Raw genomic sequence first — 20,455 nt, 5'->3', positions numbered from 1 at the left:
TCACCCTTTTTCCCTTGAGATCTGTACTCTCCCCTAACACTCCTGAAGATATAAACTAAAATACACCATACATAAAGAAAAGAATACAGAAACATAAAAAAGCCCTTTCTTGACTAAAAAAAATTAATAAATGAAAAGAAAAAAGAGGTCTCTTCATATCTTGGAGTTCATTTCAATGTGTATATTATTTTATGTAACTGTGAAGAGTCACTGAGGCATTGTGCCTTTGTGTTTCTTTTCTCTGGATATCCTTTTTTGGATTTACTCTGTGTGAATATCTAGAATCCTGTATAATTTATCATAGAATCCTGTATAATTTATCATATGCCAAGGTATTTTAGATCTGATTTCTGCCTGTTAGAACATTTACCAATTTTCTCTCTGATCTTGGCTTACCTCACTGAACATGATTTGTTCTAATTCTATCCATTTCCCTATAAATGGCATTGGTTTATTCTTTCTAATGGCTGTGTAATATTCCATGGTGTATAGATACCATATTTTTGGACCCACTCATATATTGTGGGACATCTGGGTTTTTTTCCATATCTTGGCTGTTGTGAACAGTGTGGCAGTGAACATCGATGTGCTGGTGTCTTTATCATATCCTCACGATGAGATAACATGCTTTTTATGGCTTAATGTCTTCTATTTATTAATACCTATTTTGTGGACATTAGAAACTGTTTCTTGTGTGTTTGAAAAGGGTATTTATTGAAGCTTGAGCTATGTAGTGGGCCCCTATCTCAAAAGAAAAGAAAGAAGGAAAGGGAAAGAGAGAAAAAGAAGAGTTATATTTTTAGTTTCGAATAGATTTTTCTTTTTTAATTAAATAATTTATTAACATTGACTTTTACATCATATTTCAAATGACGTGTTTAACAAACAAGTATTCAAGAAGGGAATCTATATACAATCATTGGCACTTAAATTTTAGAACATAATTAAAATTAAGCGGAGGGTTTGCATGTCATAGAAGATTTTCTTTTTTAAACCTAGTATGAGTGCTTGTACTAAGTTCTTGGGGGACTCCCTTGACTTTTTTGCTTACAGTTCATGCTTTACTACTTGAGCCATTCCTCCAATCTGGCATTTTGCCAAGTAGTTAGGGCTGGAGTCTCATGGACTTGTCTGCCTGGGCTGGCTTTCTTTGGACCTTGATTCTTCATGTCTCAGCCTCCTGAGTAGCTGATTACAGTCATAAAGCACGAATATGACCCAGACTTTTCTGACCTGTTCTGTCGTTTTCAACAATTTTATTGTTGTTTTTAATGCGGTTCAATCATCTGTTTTATCTTTATCTTTCAGTTGTCTTTTTTTTTTTTTTCTTGTCATGGAGCTTGAACTCTGGGCTTGGGTACTGTCTCTGAGCTCTTTTTTTTTTTTTTTGGTGGGTCATGGGGCTTGAACTTGGCCTGGGCACTGTCCCTGAGCTCTTCAGCTCAAGGCTACCACCTTATCCTTGAGCCAAGCCCCACTTCCTGTTTTCTAGAGGAATTTGGGAAATAGGCAAAAAAGAACAGTATAGATTTTCCTTTGAGGAACTCATAATTTCTTTGGAAATAAAGTTTACTTAGCTATACAGAAGCTGGAGAAGGAAAGTACAAATAATATAGACTGTAGAATCAACATATTTTGTTTTTCTTTTGAGTTTTTGAGATATCATCTTCTAAAGCTCACTCTGGCCTTGAACTTATGCCTTCCTGATTCTTCCTCGGTAGATGAGGCAGACTAAGAGCAAAAGCTATTCTTTGGCTTTTAGAGTAGGACTATTAATTGTATTTCATGATTTTTTTATTTTAGACTGTAAGGTTTTTGGATTACACTTGATCTTGATCTGAGGGTTAATTAAAAAGACTAAGATCATTCAGCATAACTATATGAACAAATAAAGACAGTATAGAGGGACAGTAAAGTAATAAACCCATTTGACTTTTCAGCAAAGGGCAACAAAATGGAATGTTTGCATTTGTAAAGGAGTTGTTTAATGATGGGTGTGAATTTGTTCTAGGCATTTTGAGTTGACACAATAAACAGAAAGGACTGTATTAGGAAATGATAATGATGAAAATGGTATATGAGAATTATTATTCTGACAGTTATTTGTAGGCCATGTAGAAATGAGTGAAGACCAACATATTGGGTACTGTTTTAGAGACTTCTGCTAAAATTAGCTGAGTGTGAAATAGTTGAAGTTTGGCAATATGGCCTCTAGAATGGAAAAGAAAGGTTGAAATCAACAGATAAAAAGAATCAGCAGGTTAATAATATGTTACAAATAGGAGCCGAGATTGGTTGTATACTAATAAATAAGGAAAAGATAGTGGTAATGGATTTCTTTTTAAAGAAAGTAGATAAAAAATTTATTCGGTTGCTAGTAGAGAAAAAGTATTATCTCTTCCTCATCCATCCTTGGTTCCTGGCTGAGATCCTCTTTTACAATATGCATCATCAAAAGAAAAACATAACAATGCAAGTTTTATATGGCCCTTCAGAAATGAAGATCCAAAGAAGCACAGAAATCCATATAATTTTTATATGGTAGTACCAAAGGACTTGACCTTATGGCAGTAACCACGGGAAGAGGTGCTTATCAAGAACTGTTGTGTCAAATTCTTCTTGGCTTGCCTTTATTCCTATTTCTGTATGGGAGGCTCCCTATGGGCTGAGGGTCTTATGACCCTCTTTAGAGGAAGACCAGAAAATTTTATCAGGGGAGAAGATCTTGTTTCTATGGTGGCCAACTCACCACATTTTGGGGTTGTGTATCATTCAATCCCATCATTGAACGCCTTAATATTTGTAGAGAGGTTATGTGAGTAGAGTTGAGTTAGATGTGTGAAATTTGTATGTCTTTCAGAGAGAAACAGTATGTAACAAGAGCTTTTCTTATAAAAAAGGAATGATAGTTTAGAAACTTCTGGTGAGTAGAGGAAAGGAAACAGGTAAGGGAGGAGAATAAGAAAGATCAGTGAACAAGATGAGGGGAAAGGGTGGAGCAGTGAAATGGGGACAAAAACTTGAGAAGGGGTAGCAATGATTGTTAAGAAATGTACTTTCTGGCAAATATGATGTAACTCTTCTATTAATTACAATAAAAAAAAAGGAAAAAAAGACCAGAGAGATGGAAGGTAATTGTGATAACATAGTTGCTAAGAGAGAAGTTGTTTTCAAAAAGATTCATAAAAGGCAATTGGGTATAAAATTATTAACTTTGTATTTTCTAGCCTTTTGCATAGTTTAGCAGATATAATAAATTATGGATTAACAATTATTATAAATTACTCCCCTAACTATTAGTTTAATTAAGACCGAAATGGTTAGTGTCATATTACTGATAATTTTTGTTCTATTTGTTTTGTTTTTGTGCAAGTCCTTGAGCTTGAACTCAGGCCTTGGCACTGTCCTTAAGCTTTTTGTGCTCAAGCTAGCTCTGTATCACTTGAGCCACAGCTCTACTTTTAGCTTTTTTTGTTGGGGGGAGGGTACTTAATTTTGGCTAAGAATCTCATGGTCTTTCCTGCCTGAGCTGGCTTCAAACTATGATCCTCAGATCCCAGCTTCCTGAATAGCAAAATTACAGGGGTGAACCCCTGGCATATGGCTTCCTAAGCTTTTTTCCTCTATGGCTATTATTCTCCTACTTGAGCCATAACTCTACTTTCAGCTTTTTAGTGGTTAATCAGAGGCAAGAGTCTCATGGACTTTTCCTGCCCAGGCTGGCTTCAAACAGTGACCCTCAGATCTTAGACTTCTAAATAACCAGAATTATAGGCATGAGCCACTGGCTCAAAACAGATAGTTTTTAATTGGCTAGAAAGGAATAATGACAGAGCCATTTTATTTTCATAAAATATGAGCCATGTATTAGTATTTTCATGTAAAGGAATCACTGATATTAGATATTTTGAGGTAGGATATAAAAGTGGTTTCCTTTTGTCATCCAAAACCATAGTTTGTATCAAGTAACTGGCTAGTATAATACTTTACATTTACAGCTTATTTATTTTGCTTACCCAATATTATAACTTAATTTTTTAAATTTTTTTGCCTTGAACTCAGGGTCTGGGCACCATCCTTGGGCTTTCTCAAGACTAGAGCTCTACCACTCAAGCCACAGCACCATTTTTGGGCTTTTTCTATGTATGTGGTATCGAGGAATCAACCCAGTCTTCATGCATGCTAGGCAACCAGTCTACCACTAAGTCAAACTCCTGGCCCTAGACATTGTTTTTTAATATTTAATCAATATCCTTTGTTTTTTTGTCTTTAAGTTTACAAATTGATGATTGTACATGTTCTTATAGATGTTACTGGTACTCTGGTCTTGGTCTTTCATGTTTACTAAACCAGTTTTCTAGTATCTCAGCTATAAAAATTAGTTCTAGGGTAGTTATGGGTAATTTGAAAAGTCTTGCCACAAGGTGTCATTGTAACCTGTATAAAGAATTTCCATGTATACATGGGCAGCCTCAGTTGTACTATTTTACTTTTAAAAATATTTTTGTTTCATATGTATCTTACTATTTGTAACTTAAGATATATTGTTTGCCCTTTTCATTGAAGTGAAAAATAAGAGCTCATGTTCTTGAGGTTTCAAATTTTTGCACAAACATATGTTTTCCACCCATAAGTTTCTTGGGTATGTTGCTATAGAGATAATTTATTTGAAGGAAAGAGTGAGAGGAGTAGCAGCAGCTGGACATTGAAGGAACAAAATCTTTTTATCTTTGTTCCAGATAGCCAGCTTTTGAGTTTACTGTCTACTTAAGAAATCCCTGTAAAAGAAAAATAGATTTTCTGAATATTTTACTTTGTGGTGATTTTTATAGTTTGCTGAAATGCTCTTTAAGAAATGTGCTTTGTTTCTCATTCTTTTGTTTGTTTTTGTCCTGGTATGGGGCTTTAACTCAGAATGTTGGGCTTTTGATCAACTTTTTTGCTCATGGATTGTATCCTACCAGTTGAGCCATGCCTCCAGTCTAGCATTTCTGGTTAATTGGAAGAGTAGTCTCCAAGACTTTTCTACTTAGGCTTGCTTTGAGCCTTCAAGTCTCAGCTTTCTGAATAGCTAGGATTATAAGCTTCAGCCAGTATAACCAGGCATTATTTTTCATTCTTATGGAGGATTAGTTCTTGAAATAATTATAAACCGTAAATCTTAAAAGAATTTTTCTCCTTTTTTTTTTGGTCGTGGGGCTTGAACTCTGGGCTTGGGCACTGTCCCTGAGCTCTTCAGTTCAAGGTTAGCACTCTACCACATGAGCCACAGCGCTACTTCCAAACTTTTCTCCTTTTAACTACATTTTTCTTTTCTTATTCTTTTTTGACTACATTTTGTTTTTAACTGTCCTGAGGTTTCTTGGTTGGCCTTAAAATTAGTGTCATGAAGTGATTTTGCCTTTTTGAGAGAGAAGATTGGAATTAGGGTTTTGTCTCAAGTAGTAGAGAGGTAGATGTGAGTGAAAAAGCCAAACAAGAATGAGAAGCCCTAAGTTTAAACCTCAGTACTAGGAGAGAGGAAGTGGGGCATGAGGGGAGCGGGTAGAGAGATGGTGAGAGAAAAGGTTATTGTGGTTCACAGATTTAGAGATTAAAATCTAGATGTAGAGGTTCACTTCCAAAACTAGGCCATAATTGGGTTAGACCTATTTGGGCCTTGGTTGAGCCTGCCAGATGGCAATAGTAGGGACTATGTTATGTAGCTGACCAGTAAGCAAATGGGAGAATAGAAAGGGACTGAGTTCTACACTCCTCCTCGGAGGCATGCCTCTAATGACCCAAGTGCTTCCACAGGCCCTTCCACCTGGAGGTGCAGAGTCCCTCCCGTAGAGCTACTCTGGAATCAATCCTTTATTTACCTTAGAGATGTTTGGAGAATGTGGAACATCCAAACCAGAGCAACATAAATGTTTCACTCATCACCACTAATTTTGGAGGACAAAAATTCTCTTGTTATATTTATTTCTACCCAACAAAGTGTCTTACATGTATTAGGCACTTAGAAAATATCTGTAATACTGCAAATATGTCCAAGCTGTTTTCTTAGAAGTTTGCTTATCTTGAAAGTGGACATATTTCTTTATAACTTAAAAGCCCTCTTATAAGTAGACTACTCAGTAAATATGGTATAGCAGTCACTTAAGTACTAGTTGTTTAGTCAGTTTTTAAAAGATAAATGTATATATATGAATATAATATTTTTGCTGGTCTTAGGGCTTCAACTCTGGACCTGGATGTTGTCCCTGAGCTCCTTCTGCTCAAGTCTAGCATTCTACCACTTGAGCCACAGCTTTTCACTTCTAGCTTTTTCTGTGATTAATTGGAGATAAGAGTCTCATGGACTTTCCTGTCCAGGTTGACTTCAAACGGTGATCCTCACATCTCAGCGTCCTGAGTAGCTAGGATTACAGGTGTGAGCCACCAGCACCCTGTTTAAGATAAATATTTTTAGTATTAACCTGCATGTCTTGAGGATAATTTTTTCATCTCTCATTTCTGGCTATAACATTTTTATTTCATTTATTTATTTATTATTGTTGTTGGGTTTTTTTTTGCCAGTCCTCAGCTTGAGCTCAGGGCCTGAGTGTTGTCCTTGTGTTTTCTCAAGGCTAGCGCTTTGCCACTTGAGCCACACAGCACTACTTTTAGCCTTTTCTGTGTATGTGGTACCAAGGAATTGATCCTGGGTCTTTGTGCATGCTAGGCAAGCACTCTACCACTAGGCCAAAATCCCAGCCCTAAAATTTTTAGTTTTAATTTTTTGGCAGTACTAGGGTTTGCAATTAGGGCCTTGTTAGGCAGGAAGGCATTTGCCACTTGAGCCATGCCTCTGGCTCCTCTCTAACAGATGTTAAAAGATAAAACAGTGTATTAACTGCAGTGAAAATATTAATTATATTTATGAAATTTTCATAAGGGAAAAAAGCATAGCTCATGGAAAGAGAGTTAAATCAGAATTTACTTAAAAATAACTCTCAGGCTATGTTTTTATGTGAAAAGACAATTTTTTGCTTATTATACTTGTGGTATGCAGCTGTGAGCAAATGGACTGGGACTCATGTAAAAGTATTCATCAAGTCCCAAACTGTACTAAGAAACATGAGAATGTTTTGAACAAAAGTCATCTTTGCCTTTCAGATCACAACTTTTCAGACTTTAGTAATTTATCATATCTAAGCATTCAAAGTTGTCTGGTTACTATATCCTACTTTCCAGAATTCTTTTAGAGAATTATGCTATGCAGTTGCAGATGCTATGGTTATAAAAGTAGAATAATATTTTAATTCAAAGTGCTTGGTGGTTGATGCTAACCAATTTAATACATATCTTCTTTCTTTCCTCACATTTTTCCCCCACTGAATTATAGTGATGGGCCTGGCATGCTGCCAGGGCTTTGAAGGTCTGCTCTCAGCTGCACTTCAGGTTCTGACAGGGTGTCAAGATGTGACTTTCTTTTTGTACACAAGACATTCTGGATGGCCATGCAAAAGTCTATGGAGTGACTAGTATAGGGTTGTTTGTAGATTTGGAAAAATTCACTTCTATTGTTAGTTTATAAGTGTGGTAAATGCCTGATGTAGGCTATCCCTAAGCTTTTAAATGATTTTAGGAAACACATTCATGTTAGGGGGCATATAGTATTTAAAGCATTGTTTTGAAATTTTCAAAAGCATAGCATGTGCTCTTTAATGAAATGTATTTTGGAAGCTTTCCATGTACATCAGCAGCTGTGCTTTTTGAATATTTTGAATTACCAGACACTCTACCACTCACTGTTTAAGAAATTCAGTTCCCATGCAGAGGAGAGTTATAGGCCTCTTTGTAGAGCTAGGTCTGGTCAAAGGTGATAGGAAGGATATGTGTGTGTGTGTGTGTGTGTGTGTGTGTGTGTGTGTTTGTAGAAGAGGAAGATTATGATTCTAATAGCTACAAACAAGGAAAGGGGAAGAATTTCGATGAGTTATTGCTAGTATTTTTTAAAATTGCTCTACCAGACACTCAGATTGTAGCTGACCATGATAATGTTGCATGATTTTTTTCCTATTATGATTGAATTATGAGCTTGACTTAAATGGAGGGAATAATAGTGGGTGAATATAGTCAATATCAGTGTGCATATAAAAAAGCAGAACTAGGTAACTTGAGGGGATTGGTGGAGTTGGTAGAAATCAGGAGGAATGATAGAAAGGTGACTCTGATCAAGATGCATTTACTAATAAATTGACACATTAAATTCAAACCCCCTTGTACAACTATTTAAAGATGGTAAAAATTAAATGTAACAATAAGCTATTTGTATTGTGAATGTATTTATTTGGCAAACTCTGCACAGTAGGGATGTTTTGTATTGTGTATTTCAAGTGTCCAGTATATATTTACATGATATAAACTTGATAGCCATATATTGACTATTTGAAAATTGAGAGAAGTAGTATTTAGAATTATATTAAAAATGTTGAGTTTGGTTAAAATTCATTATAAATTATATTATCAATCCCAAGATTCAACAGTGAATAGAAAGAATTATCCACAAAGAACAAGTGAGATTTATTCATGTCATAGAATGCTGCTTTAAAGCTTGAAATTTAGTTAATTTAATTATCACATCAAGAGACTAGGGCCTGGGAGTTTGACCTAAGGGTGGAGTTTGACCTAAGGGTAGAGTTTGCCTAGCATGCACGAAAGGCTCGAGTTCAATTCCTCGGTACCATATACACAGAAAAAGAGCTGGAAGTGGTGCTGTGGCTCAAGTGATAGAACTCTAGCCATGAGAAAGCCCAAGGACAGTGCTCAGACCCTGAGTTCAAGCCCCAGGACTGGTGAGAGAGGGCGGGAGTGGAGAGAGGAGAGAGAGAGAGACAGAGAAAGAGGCGAGGGGGGGATGTGTGAAAAATCAGCCATGATCTGACCAATAGCTATTTTTTTTTAAGCAAGACAACTTATTAATCTTGCATCATTCTAATGCTGCTTGGTGGCAGCTGCCATCAGAATGTCATTCTGTCCAGACTTCTCTGTCCTTAAGATGTTAGTTTATGACCGTCTTGGTCTTTTCCCATCATTTTTAGCCACTACAGGCTTGGAGGACTAGCAAGCTCTACTCTTGAATTCTTGGCTAATGTGGCTGTGCATGAACCTAAATGTCCATGAGTAAAGTATATCTGTAATATGAACTGAAAGGATGAGTAATATCTGCTCCCTTAGCAAAATGAACAATGTGTCCACAGACATGTTCAAATAGTATTCTCTCCAAGATCCACTGGAATCACAATAATAGACATGAAAAGAAAGAATTGCTTCAGCAAGGGAAAATTTATTCTGCAGAAGGGTGCTGGCAAGCAAGTACATGGAGCAAGGAGGCTGCTCTCCGTTTTCTCCCCATCACACCAGGCCCACTTGCCTCTGTTCAGATTGGTTGAGTCATGTTCAATATCTGCTCACTAGTTGGCTAGTTTGAATAAGGTAAATGATGTATTTACATAAGGTGACTATTAAAAGACTTTGTAGTAAGATTAAGATAAGTAATTTCAAAATACACTCGCACCCTCTGCTATTTCTTGAACAGTCTGTGGTGAGTCTTAATTCCATCGAGAGAGAGAGAGAGAGAGAGAGAGACAGAGAGAGAGAGAGAGAGAGAGAGAGAGAGAGAGAGAGAGAGAGAGAGAGAGAAAGAAAGAAAGAAAGAAAGAAAGAAAGAAAGAAAGAAAGAAAGAAAGAAAAATAGAGAAAGAAAAAGCCGGGCCCAGATTTTGGCCCAGTGGTAGAGTGCTTGCCTAGCATGCATGAAGACCGAGATTTGATTCCTTGGTGCTATATACATAGAAAAGGCTGGAGGTGGTGCTGTGGCTCAAGTGATAGAGTTCTAGCCTCGAGAAAGCCCAAGGACCATGCTCAGGCCCTGAGTTCAAGCCCCAATACTGGCAAAAAAAAAAGACAAAACTTTACTTTTCAAAAATTCTTCATTACCCAAAGCAGTTCCTCTTTTCCTTCACTGGAGCCTCCTGGCCAAAGCAGAAACTTTTAAAGCAGCACACGTTTATATAAAAAACAAAGCAGTTTTTTCTCTTAATACACATAAAAGTCGAATAATATATATCAAGCTAATTAATAGTATATGTTCTAGAAAAGCAATAATGGATTAGTCCCCATCCACAAGGCAACATATACCTTATTATTAGATTTTCCTTTTAGTAGTGACAAATATGCAGATAGTCAAATCAGCATATTCCTAAAACAGTCTCATTTCTTAGCCTTTTTTGGGGGGGGGATGGGGTGGTCATAGGGCTTGAACTCTAGGCTTAGCCACTGTCCCTGAACTCTTCAGCTTAAGACTAGTTCTCTGCTACTTGAGCCATAGAGCCACTTCTGGTTTTCTAGTGATTAATGGGGTTTTGTGCCCAGGTTGGCTTTGAACCATGATCCTCAGAATTCAGCCTCCTGAATAGCTAGGATTATGGGCGTGAGCCACCGCACCTGGCTTCTAGCCTCATTTCTAGAGTTATATATTAAACAATTCTATTAGGAATGGATGTTACTCTAAAGCAAACTCCTTTTAGCTTCTGGTATTATTAGCAGTGTTGCAATACCATTTGTCCATCCTTAAAACCTCATAGATGCCTCTGCTTTCTCTCTCAGGTTTCTATACTTTTTTTTTCATAGTTTTTAAATTTTTTTATTGTCAGGGTAATGTATAGAGGGGTTACAGTTACATCCATCAGGTAGTAGGTACATTTCTTCTCACACATTGATACCCTTCTCATGTTTTTGTCCCCATTTCCTTCCCTCACCCCCTCCCAATCATCTTGTTTTCCCACCTCCTTTTCCTATTTCAAATAAACAAATAAATGTATATACAATATACCAGGTAACTAAGTCAGGTAAAGTAACAATATGAGATTAACTAAAGGGCAACAAAAGAGAAGAGAAATAACATAGTACATTAAGAACAACAATCACACAAGATAAAACTCTTGTTTCCATATTCTAGAGATCTTTTCATTTAGTCTCATCCTATATAACCTTATGTACCTAGGTTTTGAGCTGTTGTAATCCTCTGCTAGGAGAGTCCTAGATGTGTACTAATTATTACAAATGAGGGAAACCATTAAGCCTATGTTCCTTTGTGTCTGGCTTTCTTCACTTAATATGATTTTTCCAAGTCTTTCCATTTCCTTACAAATGAGGCAATATCTTTCTTTCTGATGGCAGCATAGAATTCCATTGTGTATAAGTACCACATCTCAAGTTTCTATACTTAAACTCCAGTTTTCTTCCTTTAAAATGCACCCATCTATTCTCTTCATTCCTCCTTACTGCAAAAGGTCAGACTCATACTACCATATGGAGAAGATAATTATTAGAAGTTTTCATTATCTGTGCTTCCCATATTCTTTTCCTCTCTTGAGGAAAGTACTGTCAGACTGTTATTTAAAAGCATTTGAGTTCTTGGGCTGGGAATGTGGCTTAGTGTAGAGTGCTTGCCTAGCATGAATGAAGCCCTGGATTCTATTCCTCAGAACCATATAAAAAGAAAAAGCCGGAAGTGGTGCTGTGGCTCTAGTGGTAGAGCACTAGCCTTAAGCAAAAGAAGCTCAGAGACAGTGCCTAAGCTCTGAGTTCAAGCCCCAGGATTGGCAAAAAAAATAAATGAATAAATAAATAATAATAAATTAAAAAATAAATATAAAAAAGTCTTATAAAAGACAAAGTCAAAACATTTTTCAGTCTATTACCCAGCTCCAGTCTTCCATGTTTTGTACTACCAGCCAAGAATGGACCTACTCACAGCCTCTGAACAAATATTTATAACATCTCTATTCATATAGGTGGGTTTGTGAATCCTACACTGAAAAACTAGATCATGTTATGACCTATATTCATTAACTGTTCACTATTTCTAGGATGACTGGTATCATCAGGTTTGGTATTTGGTGTGACTCTACTTCCTACTTTGCAGACCCTGGTCTTGTGGTGGGCAACCTCTGGTTTCTTTCTGTTAGGGACACTAATCTCATCATGAGGACTCTGTCCTACAGAAGCACAAAACCTAATTACTTCTCAAGTTGGCATGTTGGGGATTTAGGGGGGTTAACATTTGAATTTTAGGAAAACTAAACATTCAGTCCAAAGTAAGTTATGTTTTATTAGCACTGAAATTGAAGATAAGATTGTTGTTTGAGAAAGAGATACATGAAATTGACTAAAATACTGGAAAGTACTTTTAGTAGATTTCAGTGCAAAAACGGAAGGAGATAGTTAGTCTTAGTGAATTCTATTTGCAAAGGGATTTAATTCCTATTTTAAAGTGGGAGTCAGTGGGAAGTTTTCCTTTTATATGCTCAACTACAATAACAAAGAAAAAATAACTCAGTTCTGAAGTCTTTTGCTAATAGTAGAATTAACATTTAAAGCAATTTTTCCATTGTACTTTAGGTTTGTAGCTAATTAAAATAAAAAATTCTATAGTATGTCCTGTGTCACTGAAGAGTATGAGATTAACTTATTGTCTGCTTTTATTTCCTAGAAGTTAATTGAGTTAAGGAACAGAATAAAAAAGTGTGATGATTCAGTTTTTAATTTTGTTGTCTATGTGTTTTCTTGATAGTATAGATTTTCAATCTGTATTTACTGTTACTGAATTTTCTAGTGCATATTTAAAATCAGAGTAAGGAGTAAAGTATCCACGAGGAACTTTCCTTTTTGTATTGAAGTATAACTTTACTGTAAACCAAAGAAGTCCCAATTTTAGCTTAAAGAGCTTCTTGTATAATATGTACTCATTTCCCAATTTATTGGAGATGATTTATTTCAAGCAAGTTTGAATAATTTAATAAGTAGTTTGCATAAGCCAAAAATCTATTCTTGTTATAAGAGAAAATAAAATTTGTTCATTCTATAATAATGTATTATGTTTTACTTTACTGTGTTTTATTTTAGAAGCAATAAATGTTTAGCTAAACTTACAATAATGGGCTATTGCTTTGTGGGTATAGGTGAGATGATTTTGTTTCCTGTTCTTAGCACAGAGCTAACACATAGAGGTATTCAATATTAATGTGTTAATTGATTCCTCATTTGAATATGCTGCCTGAGTGCAGCTTGCCCAGTGCCAAAGTTCTTTTGTTGCATTAATCATAGACATAGTTCCATGCTGAAGGAACTATGCTTTTCTACTTAGCTATTTGCCAACTGCAAATGCCTTTCTCTTGATTTGGGTGTATGCATTTTGTAAGCATATCCACCCTTGAAGCATCCCACAATAGCTTCAGAAAACATAATTCTCCTTTGTAAATCCAAGAATACCTAAACTGGAGAAGTCCAGATTAATCATGTAATAATATCAGTATCTGAAGATGTTACCTTAATGGTCAGCAAGTCTTTGCATTAGAAGTAAAGAATAAAAAAATGGAAGCTTTGACTAACTTTTTTTATTCTTTTTTTCTTTTTTTCAATATTTTTATTGTAATTAATAAAAGGGTTACATGATATTTGCCAGATAGAAGGTGTATTAATTCACATACATTGATACCCTTTCACATGTCTTGGGCCCCATTACCCTCCCCCCCAGTCCCCATCTTGGTTTTTTCCCCCTTCCCTATCCAATCTCAAATAACCAAATACAAATATATATAATATATCAGATAACAAAGTGAGATACTGTGATATGATATAACCAAGGGATAACAAAAGAGATGACAGATAACATAGTACATTAAGGACAACAATCATTCATTATATGGCTTTTGTTTCAATATACTGGAGGTCCTTTCAATTAGCTTCAAACTATATGGCCTTATGTATCAACGTTTTGCTCTATTGCAAATCTCTGCTAGTAGAGCCCAAGGTTTCTACTGATTATGACAAATGAGGGAAACCATTGAGCCTATGTTCCTTTGAGTCTGGCTTACTTCACTTAATATGATTTTTTCTAAGTCTTTCCATTTCCTAACAAATGGGGCGATGTCATTCTTTCTGACAGCAGCATAGAATTCCATTGTGTACAAATACCACATCTTGTTGATCCACTCATCAACTGAGGGACATCTAGGTTGGTTCCATATCTTTGCTATGGTGAATAGTGCTGCAATGAACATTGTTGTGCTAGTGGATTTAGTATGCCCTAGTTTCTAGATGGTTGGGTAAATGTCAAGTAGTGGAATTGCTGGGTCATAGGGGAGTTCTATGTTTAGCCTTTTGAGGCACTGCCATACTGCTTTCCATAGTGGTTGAACGAGTTTGCATTCCCACCAACAGTGTAGTAGTGATCCCTCCTGGCCACATCCCCTCCAGCATCTGTTGTTATTCGTTTTCTTGATCCTGGCCATTCTAACTGGAGTGAGGTGGAATCTTAGAGTTGTTTTGATTTGCCTTTCTTTTATGACTAGAGATGTTGAGCATTTCTTCATGTGTCTATAGGCCATTTTTGTTTCTTCTTCAGAGAATACTCTCTTTAAGTCTTTGGCCCATTTTTTAATGGGATGGTTGTTACTTTGGAGATTAGTTTTGGAGTGATTCAATTTTTTGAGCTGTTGATATATTTTAGATATGAGGCCTTTGTCTGTTGTATGGTTGGTGAAGATCTTCTCCCACTCTGTAGGCTTCCTAATTAATTTTCTAGCTATGTCCTTTGCCATACAAAAGCTCTGCAGTTTAATGCAGTCCCACTTATCCAGCCTTTCTCTGATTTGTTGTGATTCTTGGTCCTTATTAAGAAAGTTTCGACCTGTGCCAAGGAGGCCTAGTGTATCTCCTATTCCTTCTTGTAAAGTCTTTAGTGTCAGCTTTTACCTCCAGGTCTTTGATCCATTTGGAGTTAGTTCTAGTGCAGGGTGACAAAGAAGGATCCAACTTTAGTTTTCTGCAGGGGCTTAACCAGTTCTGCCAGCACAACTTGTTGAAGAGGCTGTCTTTCTTCCAGTCTATTTTTTTGGCTCCCTTGTCAAAGATTAGGTGGCTGTAGGTCTGTGGTTTAATATTTGGGTCCTCAGTTCTATTCCAATGGTCTTCAGGCCTGTTCCTGTGCCAGTACCAAGCTGTTTTGAGAATTATAGCTCTGTAATAGAGTCTAAAGTTTGGAATTGAAATTCCTCCAGCGCTGTTCTTTTTGCTAAGAAGTGTTTTTGCTATATGGGGTCTGTTATTATTCCATATGAAATTTTGGATTGCCTCTTCTATTTCTTTAAAGAATGCCATTGGGATATTGATGGGTATTGCATTGAATTTGTAGATAGCTCTTGGCAAGATTGTCATTTTCACGATGTTGATTTTTCCAGTCCAGGAGCATGGGAGGTTTTTCCATTTCCTTAGTTCTGCTTTAATTTCCTTTTTCAGGGTTTTAAAGTTTTCATCAAAAAGGTCCTTTACATTCTTAGTTAAGCTCATTCCTAGGTACTTTATTTTCTTTGAGGCTATTGCGAAAGGAGTTGCTTTCCTGATTGTTGCCTTGTTCCTCTCACTGTTGGCGTAGAGGAAGACAGTTGATTTTTGAGGGTTAATTTTATAGCCTGCTACCCTTCCAAAGTTTTGAATCAGCTCAAGGAGCTTGGGAGTAGAGTCTAAAGGATTCTTTAAATACAGAATCATGTCATCTGCAAAGAATTCCTGCACTGGCTAGGAATTCTAATACTATGTTAAAGAGGAATGGAGAGAGTGGGCATCCTTGTCTCGTTCCTGATTTTAGAGGGAATGGCTTTAGCTTTTCGCCATTGAGTATAATACTAGCTGTGGGTTTGTCATACACAGCCTTTATTATATTGTATATATATTATATATATTATATATTATATATATAAATATGTTTTTGGTTTTTTTTTTTTGGGCAGTCCTGAGCTTGAGCTCAGGGCCTGAGCACTGTCCTTGGGTTTTCTTGAGGTCAGAACTCCACCACTTGAGTCACAGTACCACTTCCAGCTTTTTCCATGTATGTGGTACTGAGGAATTGAACCTGGGTCTTTGTGCATGCTAAGCAAGCACTCTACCACTAGGCCAAATTCCCTGCCCTTAACTTCATTCTTGAATTTTGTTTTATTGAACAATTGGAAATCTGAAAATATGGCTTTAATATAAAAATACCATATAAGTTCGGGTGCTAGTAGCTTATGTCTGTAATCCTAGCTACTCAGGAGGTTGAGATCTGAGGATCATGGTTCAAAGCCAGCCTGGGCATGAAAGTTTGTGAGACTCTTATCTCCATTAACCACCAGAAAATTGGAAGTAACACGGTAGCTCAAGGAGTAAAGTACCAGCCTTGAGCTGAAGAGCTCAGAGACAACATCCAGGCCCAGAGTTCAAGCCCACAACCTACCACAAAAGCAAAGAAGACTAGTTAGCCCAAGTCTATAATTTTAAGCTACTTAGTAGGCAGAGATCAAAGCTGGAAGTCAACTTAGATATAGGAGTCTTCCATATTCCATCTATACCAGTATTTAGGCAATAAGGTGCTGCATGCCTGTTATCTCAGGTATTGGGGAGGTACAATGACTGTATTTAACACAGCATGCTTGTTATTCCTCTATGATGCAAAGATGCAGAAGTAGAATGATCACAACCTAGCCCACTCTGTACACAATGCAAAGCCCTATTTTAAAAATAGGGTAAGAGAGCTGGAGATGTGGTTCAGGTAGTAAAGTACCTCTCTTGCAAGTGAGTTCTTTCCCCTATTCTACATCCCCAAAGTGAAATGAGACTAAGAAATGATAAAAAGAAAAATTTGTAGCACCAAAGGAAATTTACTGTTCATTAATGATGTGCATTTCTCTGTGCAGGTATAATTTGGCATCCTGAGCTTCTGCCTTAGCAAGAAAGAACTGAGAAGTGCTCCTGAAAAGAAAACTAAAACAATAAGAAATCCCCCACTTTTTTTTACATGGTTGTCAGTTCCTTTACAAATATGGACACTTTCTCCAACATTTTCCCACCTGGGGGAGACAGTAGGCAAAATGAGGAATCTGAGTTGCAGAAAGTGTTGATTGATGAAAGAGTACGATGTGAAAATCATAAAACAAATTATCAGACTCTGAAAGTTGAACACACAAGGTAAATTGCTCAAATTTTAGAGATAAGGTACTGGGGTGTGTGTGTGTGTGTGTGTGTAATTTTGTTCTGGTACTGGGTTTTAATTAGAGCCCAGGTACTATCTGTTAGCTTTTTTGCTCAAGACTGATACTCTACTACTGCTTGAGCCAGAGCTCAATTTCTTCCTTTGTGATGGTTAATTTTGGATATAGGTGATTCATAGACTTTCCTACCTATGTTAGCTCCAAACCACAATCCTCAGATCTCGGCCTCCTAAGTGCAAAGAATATAGAAGCGATCCATTAGCACCCTGCTAATAGTATAATTTTGTAGAGTATTCATTTAACACTTTTTACGTAGTAAATTTTTTGTTCACATCTATGATAGCAAGTGGGTTATGAATTTGTAAAGTCTTATTTTGAAAGTAGGAAAACATACAACTTTAAATATAAATATATACAAACACATATATATAATATATATATATTTTTTAGATGGCTAAACTTTTTTTTCCTTCAAAGTGAAGACTGTAATTAAGTGGAAATTCATAATTAAGAGATTTGCAAATTTAATGAAATGTATGGTATTAGTCTTGCTTTTCTATACTGTTGGTTTTATATAAAGTAACTAGAAGTAAAGAATACACTTAAAATTGAATTCTTTTTTTCTTTTAAATTAGGTTGCAGAACAAGTACATAAACTCACAAAATGAACTCAAGAGGCTATTAAATGAAAAGCAAACTAACCAGGAACATTTCCATCTGCTATGTGAAGAACTAAAAGAGCAATTAGTAGAGAAGAGTAAAGAGTTGGAAAAAGTAAAATTGCAGGTGAGAAAATATATTTGACTTAATATGAAAGCAGTCAAATGATTAGTGAAATATATAATTTTGGGAAATGTATCAAATCTGTTTAATGGTTATTAACTTTTGCATCTCTAGTTGATTTAATTGAATCATCTTTCAGATAGTCTAGAATTTTGCTATCATGTAAGGTAGATGTGAAACTATTAATTTTTTTGTAAATTGGTATTATATTATTTACTCTATTATTATTTTACCCTTCAGAATAGTTAAGAGAAAGTCCAGTGTGAATTGGTTAAAATTCAGAATTACGTGTATTTTTTTTTTTAAGATATTCTAAGCTAGGGTTCCAGTGGCTCGCACCTGTACTCCTAGTTACTCACGAGGCTGAGACCTGAAGGGTTATTGTTCCAAGCCAGTCTGGGCAGAAAAGTCTGTAAGACTCCATCTCCAATTTACCATATGAAATAACTGCAGGGGCTGGGAGCCTAGCCTAGTGGTAGAGTTCTGGCCTAGCATGCATTAAGCCTGGGTTCAATCCTTGGTACCACATACCCAGAAAAAACCAGAAGTGGTGTTGTGGTTCAAGTGGCAGAGTACTAGCCTTGATCAAAATGTGTTCAAGGATAGTGCCCAGGCCCCGTGTTTAAGCCCCAGAACTGGCAACAAACAAACAAACAAAACCCTGCAGGCATAGCTCAACTAAGAAAATACCATAAGCAGAAAAGCTGAGCAAAATTGTGAGGCCAGAGTTTAAGCTTCAGGACCAGAACTTTAAAAATTCTATACATATATGCAAGTGTGCATGCTCACACACACATACACCCAGGGATAGCCTGGGTGCTATCCCTGAACTCTTCAGCTCAAGACTAGCACTCTACCACTGTGAACTACAGTGCCACTTCTGATTTTCTGGTGTTTAATTGGAGATAAGAGTCTCACAGACTTTCATGCCTTGGCTACCTTTGAACTGCGATCCTCAGATCTCAGTCTCCTGAGTAGCTAGGATTACACACGGCTCACACACGTTACTTTTTAAGGGAACTTCTTAAAAGAGAGTTCTAGAAGTTTTCTGTTGTTGGGAATGCTATATTAAGCCTGAGTTGGACCCTCTACTATGCTTACTGTTTTATTTCTAGTTATATTTGGGACAGTTAAGCAAACAAGTAAAACCTCAGAAATGTGACTTGAAGAGTGAAACTGAAGTCCAGGGAATCTGTGGAATAGTTTATCCTAAAAAAACTTTTTAGCAGACTATGTAAATGGAAGTAGTTGACAGTGTCAAACATTGCATATTTGAGTATCATCAAAAAATGTTTAATTGTTCCAAAAACATACAGAAATAAGTTTAACAAGGATGAAGTGACTATATTAGTGTTGAGTAAAATAGATTCCAAGACAATTGGTTTATCACTAAATATAAAAAGGACATTTTTAATGTCAAAGGAAAAATTTATCAAGAAGATGATAATCTTTAACAAGTTACTCAGATTTCTCATGGAATAAAAGCCATAAAAATTTTTACCTAAGCGGTTGTGTGAACTAAGGAGATAGTATATTTATATGTAAATAATAGCTAAATGATCAATAAAGTATATATAATTTGATATATAATTTTACATATGAGTGATGACATTTTTATTCTACTTGAATGCAGGTTCCATGAGGTCAGGAATTTGTTTTCAGTCTATCTCCGGTGCCTAGGACAATGTGTGGAAAATACGTACCTGTTGAATGAATGACATGAATAAATAGAATAAATGTTTTTTGGTCTATAATATAGTATATACTAATACAGTATAATATAAAGATAAACATTTTACTCCTGTAAAAGAGCCTAAGTCCTACCTTTGATCATCGTCTGTTTGTCTTTACTGTCTGTTATGAGCTGTTTTATTTCTCAAAGACTTAAGTTGAAGTCATAATCTCTAGTGCTCAGAATGTTATGTTATTTGGAAATAGTCCAATATTTAAATCATTGCAAATATAATTAGTGACTGATGAGGTCATACAGAAGTATGGTAAGTCTTTATCTCATTATGACTGGTATTCCTATATAAAAAAAGGAGAAGTGAGACAGAGAAAACCTGAGGATCCAGGGAATGCCATGTGATAATGAAGACAGCACCTAAGAATAGACATTGAAGTATCTTTTCTACAGGTTGCAAAGGGAATATGACCTTAGCACCTTGATTTCAGAATTTAAGCCTCTAGTATGTTGTAAGATAGTAGTTTTTTCTCTTGTTTTTAGCAACCCGGGTTTGGTATTTTCTTATGGCAGCCCTAGAAAACGAATAATATATTATCAAAAGTAGAATTCTTTTCCAGAGCATTTTAAACATCAGCTTGTTTGCTTCAATGCCTTTAGTGCTAGAGAATCTAATGAATTTTTTGTTTATTTGGACAAATAGACTAGGGTGGGAAAGATGGGGGCAGCCATGTTGTCTAGGCTGCTCTCTAACTAGATTTTGTCCTGCTTTCATCTCCAGTTCCACAGTCACTGGAATTTTAAGCATTTATCACCATGTGTGGCTACCTAGTGAGCTTTTAAAAGTAGCACAGTTCCATTATGGATTGGAATACGTTAAAAGATTTTTTTTTCTTCTCACCTTGTGGCCTCCCTGCTAGTTCTTATACTG

General features: G+C 36.2%; 1 protein-coding gene across 2 annotated transcripts in view; it reads left to right on the top strand.

Moving 5' to 3' along the window:
* The window catches only part of Cep83 (centrosomal protein 83), a 97,313-nt gene that overhangs the window by 7,223 nt on the left and 69,635 nt on the right, over window positions 1-20,455 (top strand). For both annotated transcript variants that reach the window (XM_090328399.1, XM_090328398.1), the window contains exons 2-3: window positions 16,764-17,034; window positions 17,693-17,843. In XM_090328399.1, coding sequence (XP_090184525.1) covers window positions 16,865-17,034; window positions 17,693-17,843 — 321 coding nt within the window. In that variant the 5' untranslated portion in view covers window positions 16,764-16,864. The remainder of the gene's footprint in view (window positions 1-16,763; window positions 17,035-17,692; window positions 17,844-20,455) is intronic.

The sequence above is a fragment of the Megascapheus bottae genome, chromosome 2 (assembly GCF_031878675.1).
Source record: "Megascapheus bottae isolate mThoBot1 chromosome 2, mThoBot2.hap1, whole genome shotgun sequence".
In the NCBI taxonomy this organism is placed as follows: Eukaryota; Metazoa; Chordata; class Mammalia; order Rodentia; family Geomyidae; genus Megascapheus; species Megascapheus bottae.
The sequence above is the reverse complement of the archived record's forward strand: the minus strand, read 5'-3'. Positions and strand labels throughout refer to the sequence as shown.